The sequence below is a fragment of the Coenobita brevimanus genome, chromosome 111 (genome assembly GCF_032717465.1).
Source record: "Coenobita brevimanus isolate Jiangsu-jjx chromosome 111, ASM3271746v2, whole genome shotgun sequence".
In the NCBI taxonomy this organism is placed as follows: Eukaryota; Metazoa; Arthropoda; class Malacostraca; order Decapoda; family Coenobitidae; genus Coenobita; species Coenobita brevimanus.
This window is the reverse complement of record NC_137064.1, coordinates 498,568-508,567: the sequence shown is the minus strand read 5'-3', so window position 1 is coordinate 508,567 and position 10,000 is coordinate 498,568. Positions and strand designations below refer to the sequence as shown.

General features: G+C 44.4%; 1 protein-coding gene across 1 annotated transcript in view; it reads right to left on the bottom strand.

Annotated features, from left to right (window-relative positions):
* The window catches only part of LOC145417744 (uncharacterized), a 161,203-nt gene that overhangs the window by 77,237 nt on the left and 73,966 nt on the right, over positions 1-10,000 (bottom strand). Inside the window, exon 4 of the mRNA XM_080286352.1 lies at positions 4,782-4,971. Within this exon, the coding sequence (XP_080142478.1) occupies positions 4,782-4,971 (190 nt within the window). The remainder of the gene's footprint in view (positions 1-4,781; positions 4,972-10,000) is intronic.

Genomic DNA, 10,000 nt, shown 5'->3' with positions numbered 1-10,000 from the left:
ATGGAAGGTAAGGGACAGGGAACTAAAATGTCTATTTCTCTATCAGTCAATCTACCCATCTATCTTTGTCTGCGGCCACCTATCTATCTACCCATCTATCTTTGTTTACGGCCACCTATCTATCTATCTATCTATCTACTTGTCTATAGCTAGGCGCTTTAATCCAGGAAGGGATGGCCACAAACGAATGAAATCCACGTGATTCTGTCCTCTGTCTGTCAGGTTACTCTTTCTCCAAATTGCATCTCCCTCACTCACATACCTCTCCACCCCATCCCTCCATCTCATTCTCCATCTACCCCTTCCCTTTCCTTCTCCACCAAAATATAACTAATAAAAATCCCTTTTCACTTTTTCACTCGACGAGCTCTCGAGGTGAATAAAACATTTGGTAGAGAGAGAAAAAAAAAAAGTAAGATTCCGTCAACAGAATTTCCTTGAACTATTTTCCACTTTAAATTATTTCTCCAATCATACTATACGAACATTACCAAAAACAGGTTTATAGTTTTTTCTCAGATGTGGATCTTGTCTTTTTTTCCCCCTGCCACTTCATTCCTCCCCCAAAAGTCGATTATTATTTTTTTCCTCGGCTGCCACTCTTCATTCCTACCAATTAAGCTCCATCTTTAATTCTCTCCCCATTTTTTCCGAGCAGGTCCTTCTCTCTCTCTCTCTCTCTCTCTCTCTCTTTCTTTCTTTCTCACCCTTTCTTCCTCCTCCCTGGCGCCACGTCTCGCCCTTTCACCGCCTCCCTCTCCCTTTTGCCTCCCTTTTCAAGCACCGTAATGACCTATCGGCTTTCATGTTCTCCCGCTCGTAATGCCCACTCGTGTTCGTTCACCCAAGTCATCTCTCCTCTCACTCGCCTTTCTCTCCTCTCGTACTGCCTTAATTACCTCCGCCAACGATGCTGGATGGAGGATATGTATTCACTTGTGTCTGTTTATTAGTCTGTTTGTGCACAAGATATCTCAAAAAGCTTTCATCGGATTTCAGTTAAAATCTGGTGGACAGGGAGTCAGGGATGAGTGATTAGATTTTGAGGTGGATCTGGATCCGGACGTAGGAATAAACAATAATAAATTTACTGACACTGGCGGAGGTATGCGCTCTCCGAGACTGTGTACCAGGACAGGCTAAGACTGACTATGTGTGACCGTCAAAGTATTCATCTGGAGGTAAAGAGGGATTGCAGCAGTCAGTCATACATTATACTGGCCCTGGCGGAGGTATGTGGTCTCTCAGCTTCTCCACTGGAAAGACGCAGTTAGTAATTCATCTCTTGTTTCCTCCATGCTACTTTATTCAGCTTAGGAGAGCCTCAGATGGGTTAAGGAAGGCAATATTTAACCTCCTGAATTGTCTTTAACCTTAACTTGGCCAAGATTTTCATTCTTTGGCAGATTATATCACGTAGTTCAGTGGCAGAAAACGGCAATGCTATGGCTCCTCATCCTCTCCATGGCACTTCTTCGTGACTAGCCACATATCAGTGCTAATCTGTTGTTACAACTCGACACTGAAGATCGAGAGTTGACACTTTTAGGTCAAGTTTGAGTAAAATGAGCACAGGTGAGAGAAGGCAATTTTCGACTATGTTTGAGTACAATGAGCACAGGTAACGTTTTATATTGGTATATTTTTTCGACTCCCAGGAAATTTTATAAATTTGAGGGAAAAATTTATTGTAGTAATTGGATCAGTGAAAGCTATATTTAATCTCCCTAATACGAGAAGCCTGTCTTCAGATGGGTAACACTGTCTGGCTACAGGAGAAACAGATTAATGATGGAGGTCATTGTGCTGAATCCTTTCTATAAGTTATCGCCCTTTTTATTCCATTGTCTTTATCACCTGATGGTTTTATTTGGCTTATTTTTTTTTACTGGAGGCCATACAGTGTTTTCATACACTCCGTCACTAGCACAGACCTACCGAGGGATAAATTAATCGTCTGGAGGTAACAGAAAAAGAAAATAAATAGAGAAGAAAGAAAAAGGAAAAATCTTCGTCCTGGGCAGGGCCTCTCGTAGTTAAGGGCTCTACACTTGCCCCACTTCACCTACCCCTCTCACCGCCATAATCTCAGCATTTTTATTCTTATAAAGGAAGAACTAGAAACCCTTCAGAGAGTGCATACTTCCGTCAACGCCAACAGAAGCTATGGTTCACTGTTTTCATTCCTCTTTCTTATTGGACGAATACTTTTACGGTCTCACATAGTTACTTTTACGGTTACAGTCTGCCCTGTTACAGGATTCACAGGGCGCATACCACTGCCAACACAAAATTAATCCAGATCCACCTCAAAATAAAATACTGTATACTTTTCCTTGACCCACTGGCCATCTATGCACCAAATTCTATGAAATCCACTGACATTTTTTTTTTAGATATCTTTTTATACAAACAGACCGACACGGCGAATACACAGCCTCCTCCAGCTTTATTGGCAGAGGTAATGAGTACATAGGGACACCTGCGTAGAGACAGACTTAACCCTCTGACTGACTGGGTCTCCATCAGTGGAATTTAATTTAGGTTAATGGAAAAGGGAAAAAAACGTTGAAATGGGTCTTTGAAATCAACTAGTGCACATCAGCTGCTCTGCCGGGGTATCCGCCAATTAGAATTTTACACGCGAGTTTTAATGAATGGGTCAGGAAATGGGTTTGGGTACTCAGGCACCGCGTGACTCCGCACCATTAACACATGAACCACGGCTGACCATCTGCATATTTTACACTCTTTAAGGTGTTGGAGAGGGATGCCTTCATGTGGTGGCACCGATAAACCTGGGCGGGTCCACTGGCTAGACATACAGGCGTCTTTCAACTCACACAGTGGGGGTTTGGGAGACGGGGAAGGAGGGACGGAGAAAGAGGAGAGAGGGAGAAAGGAATGGAGGAGGGGGAAGATGGAGAGAAAGGAGGGGGGAGAGGGAGAAGGAGGAGGGGAGAAGAGGCAGGAGAGGGAAGAAAGGGATGCAGGAGGAAAAGAAGGTGGCAGTGGGGCAGATGACAGGAGAATTGATGGGGTTAATGAGAAGATGCGGCCGTGGGATCAAAGAGGCGGGGCTTGTTGATGAGGCAGGGAGAGTCCAGGCGGGGATCCTTACACCATTTTTCTAACCCATCTGCTTTAACCTTTAATTATTTCAGAAATGGTTGTCGTAGTAATAGTAGTAGTAATGGTGGTGGTGGTGGTGATGGTAGTAGTAGTAGTAGTAGTAGTAGTTGCATCTTAGGCTTATCTGAACGTGAACTCGGTGGACTGCAGGCAAAATCCTTTCCAATACGTGTAACTCACCATCCTCCCTTCTGAGAATAGGAAGGGAATCGAAGGACGTCTGTATAACCGGGCAGCTCCACCAACCGGCAATGTCGATACCACCAAGCGAAAGCATCCCCTTCCAACACCTTACAAAAGCTAAAGTACAGGTAACACCAATTCCATATGACCCTAATAGTACCTACGATCACATTACCTCTCGAACAAAAACAGCTTTACAGAGACTGGGGTGTGCTGAACCCGTGCACTTTATGACCCCACTCCATTGCTGACTTTGTAAACCGGTCTTATTGGCCCTCTTTGTGGAATACAACATTTTTACACTGCGCTGAGGGAGAACTGTTTCGTCCCATCCTCCTCTTACTGCCTCCCTATACCCTCCTTCGCCAAAGTGTTGCATCTCTCTCTCTCTCTCTCTCTCTCTCTCTCTCTCTCTCTCACACACACACACACACACACACACACACACACACACACACACACACACACACACACACGCACACACAGAACTACTATTCCGAGTACTATTCCTCTAAAATCTGTTGTTACATTCCTTCCCCATAACAGCGGGCATGCAAAATCCACGTAGGCTTTTTTTCCTATCCAGATCAAGTGTAAACCCGTACCCTAAGCCCTTCAGGAATGCAGCTGGTCAGTACTGGAAAGTCCACGATTTGTGTGTGTGTGTGTGTGTGTGTGTGTGTGTGTGTGTGTGTGTGTGTGTGTGTGTGTGTGTGTGTGTGTGTGTGTGTGTGTGTGTGTGTGTGTGTGTGTGTGTGTGTGTGCTTTGCTATTTTCTTTGGAAGGGATAAATTCTTCATACTTTAAGCCTTGGATTCTTTTCTGCACAATAATAATAATAATAATAATAATAATAATAATAATAATAATAATAATAATGTACGAGATTCAGATACAAATATGGTGGCAATATAAAAGAATAGCACGTGGTAGAGTCGATACTCACGTGGTGGTGTTGACAAATACTGTGGCACTTGAACACAGGAAAATCACACAGGGAGCATTAAATATTCACGTGGTACTTACTTAACACATATTACCACGTGCGTGAGAGATGGTATTCACGTGGTATTTTTTAAACGCAACAACAAGTGCAAAAGGATGATATTCAGGTAACGTTATTTACAGAAACAAGAGGTAGTATTTGCAAACAAAGACTCGTGGTAATATTTACAAAACAAAACTAATATGCTCATTTACAGACAAAACAAAGGGGTAATTTAAAAAAGGTGCAATATTTACATAGAAAAACCACGAGGCAATAGTTAACGAAAAACCCACGTGAACAATATTAACGAACAAAACCACGTGGCAATATTTACGAAACAAAAACACATAGCAATATTTACAAAACAAAACCACGTGGCAATATTTACAAACAAAACCACGTGGCAATATTTACAAACAAAACCACGTGGCAATATTTACAAACATTTACCACGTGCTTTGTGACACCGGGTACTCACGTGGTGGTGTTGACCCTGATGCCGACGTGGACAAGGCGATGCAGTTGGACCTCCACCCTGTGCCCTGGGGGAGCCCTTAGGCGGTACCAGCAGACGGCCGGAGGGGGCAGCTCCAGCGGGGGAACAAGAGAGCCAGAGAGACGCCCTGAGGTCACACTCAACATGGCGCCGTCGATGGTCATGTTGCACACTGTGGAAGAAGGTCAGAATGGCTTAGGTTGGGTTACTGCTTCAACGTTCAACTGTGGTAAAGGACGCAAGGGTAAAGTGGGAGAGGGAGAGGACCAAGTTTGAATGGGAGGGGTAAAGACATAGTGTGGGAAAGGTAATGTTGAGTGGGAGGGGTAATGACTGTGGGAATGGTAATGTTGAGTGGGAGGGGTAATGACATAGTGTGCCGGATAGGTAATGTTGAGTGGGAAGGGTAAAGACAGAGTGAGGGAAAGGTAATGTTCAGTGAAAGGGTTAATGACATAGTGTGGGAAAGATAATATTTTAAGGAAGATCATGCTTATTACAAACAAAGAATGTAAATGAGAAGTCGAAACAGTGTGAGAAAGCTGTAATAAACTGGAACATAAATCTCTATACGATTATACATATAAATTTCGCGTGTTACTTTAGTTACTTACACCTTAAGTTCAGACGATGTGTAAGTAATAATTCCGCTATATTTCCTCATCCCATCCTTAGGTTACTATTACTATTACTACTACTATTACCACAACCACCATCATCACCACCACCATCATTACTACTGCTACAACTACTACTAAGGTCTCCCATGGCGCTGCAGGAGACGGGCTGAGGTATTCTATCAAGGCCACTTAATTACCTGACCAAGTTTCCAGGTGAAATTAATTAGTGAGCACGGGAGCTCCTACCTGAGGATTCACAACAGTTCAGAAATATTAACAATACTTCATTTATTTCAACTTGGTGGAGATTTTTGATTTTTTTTTTTTTTTTTTTGTACTTATGGTGGCTTATTTTCCGAATATCGGCTGCCAAATAAGTGGCTCCATGGCTCTATATCTTTTCCATGGCACTTCTTCGTGACTAACATCATATTCTAACTTTATTGTTATGGGTCGGTAAGGAAGACGGAGAGGTGATCATCTGATGAATGGACAGAATAAGATAATACTATGGCTCTACATTCTTTCCATGGCACTTCTTCGTGACTAGCATCATATTCTGCTGTTCTATTGGTACAGTTCAGGAAGCAAGGCGGATAGATTGGAAACAGGCGAATAGATTGCGCGAGAGACAGACAGAATCGGCCCGACAGAGAGACAGTCAGACGTAAAAAATAATATTGCTGTCAGAAAATTACCCTGAGAGCATTTGTTACTAATTGTAGGTGGAAACACTGTTAGTTTAATCCCTCCAAAGCCTCTGTCAATTCCCTCGGACGATTTTCTTACTCCCTGGTGTTTTCTGTGGATGTTTTCTTCAGGCCTTTGTCTTCGCTATTCAGGTGCTGTTTTGGTATTTTCCTGTATTATTTTTTGGTATGTGTTACCCTCCATCGTTCATATTCCTTTGCTCATTCCGGATTTTTCCTTCAAGGGATTTTGCCTCTCCCCATCACTTGTTCCCAAGGCCCTAGAAATCCTTACCTGGCTCGTTTTCAGTGTTTTCAGGGATTTTTAGGCGGTTTTCAGACGGTTTTCAGGCACTTTAAGGATTTCGGCAGATGCTAGGGCAGTTTCTAGTACTTTCAGGGTATTCTCAGACGGTTTTCAGTATTTTCAAGCGATTTTCAGACGGTTTTCAGTGGATTTCCATGGCGTATAATCTGAACCCGTGGAGCAGTGGTTCCCAAGGCTCTATAAATCCTTCCCTGGCTCGTAAACTTCCCCTCTTACTTTTGCTTACGTCACCCTGGGAAATTAGCTCTCTCTCTCTCTCTCTCTTTTTTTCTCTCTGTCTACGGCTGGAACTTCTCCCCACAGTTCCCCCCTTCCCTCCTTCTTGCCTTCCACTCTGTTCGATTTCCATATTTTCTCCGCAACTGACTAGCGGTGGGAAAGTGTGTGTGTGTGTGTGTGTGTGTGTGTGTGTGTGTGTGTGTGTGTGTGTGTGTGTGTGTGTGTGTGTGTGTGTGTGTGTGTGTGTGTGTGTGTGTGTGTGTGTGTGTGTGTGTGTGTGTGAGAGAGAGAGAGAGAGAGAGAGAGAGGAAAAATTCACTTTCCTGTTCTTTCTCTTCTCTGACACTGATTTGGCATAATGTGACTTTCCCTTTGGCTTGGAATCAATGTGAACCGCAGTGCATGGACGGTGGAGTGTGTGTGTGTGTGTGTGTGTGTGTGTGTGTGTGTGTGTGTGTGTGTGTGTGTGTGTGTGTGTGTGTGTGCAATGTATTTCTTCATAATTTTTTCCTTATCGTTTATTATTGTATATTTCCCCCCCAAAAGACTGAATTTGAACTAAGGTATAATCCACGTATGAAAATGTATGTAATATTAATAACATGTCCTCCATCATCATCATCACCATCATCACCATCATCATCATCATCACTTTCCCCATTATATTCAACTTATTGCCACAAGAACCTTCCGTCTCTCAAGCCTCCCCCCCTCCACCTTCCCCTCTTCTTATCTCATCCCTTTCCTCCTATGCCCGCTCTCTCCCTTCTTCCCTCTCATCTTGACCCCTCTTTCACATTATCTCTTCCTTCCTCTAACCTATCCTAACCTAACCTGGCCTAATCTGCAGAATCCGAACCTAACCCAACCCAACCCCACCTCACCCTTCTGCATTTTATCTCCTATTATTTCCTGTATGTCACCCTCCACCCTAGCCTCTCCCCTCCTCTCACCTTTTCTCTCCCCAGCCACATACCTCCTCACCCTCACCCCTCACCCCTTCTCCCCACTTTCTTCTCATCTCCCCCCGCCCCCCACCACCCCTGCTTCGCCCCCCACTGCCAAAATATTAAGGCGACCACCATTTCTGCGGACTAATGGAGGGTCTGGAGCCCGGAGCCAGCCCGCCTGAGTTATAAGACCCACGATGAGGACAGTGGGTGGGGTCTGGGAAGGAGCTGGGAGATTCTGATACATGGACGCTTCGTAGCACCTCTTCCTTAGCGATTCATTCTGCACATTACACCTACGTACCCTCTTCTATGTCGCTGATGCAAACTATGAAGGTATTAAAACGGTACAAGTCACATACAAGAAAGTGTCAGGGTGTAACAGGCAAAATAAATCGCTTAGGAAGAGGTGTTACGAAGCCTCCAATGCCACTTCTGCCACAGCTATAGACCGATGCAAATACGAATTACAATCTTCCACAACTCCAACCCTTCCACAGCTAACCATACACCACCACCTGTAACTACAATTCACACGTGGGAAGGCGTACAGTTACACGTGATGGAGTTTGAGTGAGGGAGCATAATAAGCTTGTCGACAGTGAGCCGGTAAGTGAAAGGTAGTACGCTAAGTGCCTTGCCTACAAATTCCCACACGCAACAACCCCGTGGAGAGAAAACCATTGAGGGTATAAATCAGAATTAGCGCCGCGGTGGGTGTGAATGTGTGAAAGTTTTAAGGCCTCATAAAATGCCTTGGTACGCTTGGCCGGGAGGGGATGGGGCGGGTCCTAACACAGCAGAAATGCTCATAGTTAGAGGAGATAGAGTTAAAGAGCATTCGCTGGGGAGAAAATAGAGGTAATGGGTGTTAATGGCGGAATAAAATAGAGCTAAAGAGTGTTAATGGAAGGAAAATATAGAGCTAAAGAGTGTTAATAGCGGGAAAAACAGAGCTAAGGGTGTTAATGAAGGAAAAGCCCATTATAAAATAGACCTAAAGAGTCTTATCTAACTGCTAGTGGCTAAATGGACAGTAATTAAGGGACGGCAAACGGGTTAACGGCGCTCTATCCTTACAATATTCAGAAAAACCATTGTTAGGATAGACGCAGTGTGTAATAAGGAAAAACCTGACATTTTTATATAAACACACTCTAGGAAAAATGTAAATCTGGATGGCTGTCAACTGAGACGACATAAATTCTCCTGACTGATAAAGAGAGAGAGAGAGAGAGAGAGAGAGAGAGAGAGAGAGAGAGAGAGAGAGAGAGAGAGAGAGAGAGAGAGAGTATAATTCGGGGAGGGGGGGAGGGGAGAAAGAGGAAGATGAGGGAGGCAGAAGATGAATTTGACAGAGAAATGAGAGAGGGGAGAGAGAATTTGCTTGGAAAGAGAGCAGCGGAAAAAGAATTGAAGAGACGTGATGGAACAAGGAAATAATAAGAGAGGTGAAGAGACAGCAAGAGAAAAGGGAAGGAGGAAGAGGCGAGATGAAGAAAGTGATACGAGATTAGGAGACAGAACTGGGATAATGAGAAAAGACAGGAGAGAAGAGAGAAGGAGAGAAGGGAGAGAAGGGCGGAGACAAGGGAGAGAAGTGAGAAGAGAGGAGAGGAGAAGAAAGGAGAGGAGAGCAAAAAGAAAAAAAGGAAGTGAAAGTGTACAGGAGACATGGAAGAGAGGAAAGAAGAGGGAGAGATGAAACAGGGGAGAGAAGGGAGAAGAACAGCAGAGAGAGAGAGAGAGAGAGAGAGAGAGAGAGAGAGAGAGAGAGAGAGTATCAGACTAGAGCGAGGGATAGAAATGATAGTAATTGAGGTAAACCCATATATTTTAACTAAACGTGAACCCGGTAGACTGCAGGCTGATGTTGTCCCCCTCCTGCAGTCCACCATCCCCCTCTCAAGAGACAGGGAGGGGGCTGAGGGGCGTTTGTATAACCCGGCAGAGGAGTGACTCGGCCATATTCGTGCCACCGCGTGAAGGCTCCCACTCCAGCCACAGAACAAGGATAAAACAGAAGGGAAGGGAGGACAGAACAGGAAGACGGGAGGCGACGGATGAATAAATGGGAGACTAAAGGCGAAGAGAAAGAGAGGAGGAGAGGAGAAGAGGAGGGAGAGAGAGAGAGAGAGAGAGAGAGAGAGAGAGAGAGAGAGAGAGAAGCATGATGGACTGAGAGAATAATGACGAGGAGAGAGAGACGAGGAGAGAAGAGGAAAAAGAAAGAGAAGAGAGAAAGTATAGGAAAGAAAAGAGAAGCATGAAGAAATGAGAGACTGAAGACGAGGAGAAACGGAGAAGAGGCAGGAGAGAGAGAGAGAGAGAGAGAGAGAGGAGAGGTAAGAGAAAAGAAGAGAGAAGAAAGGAGGGTTTAGGAACAGGATCAAAC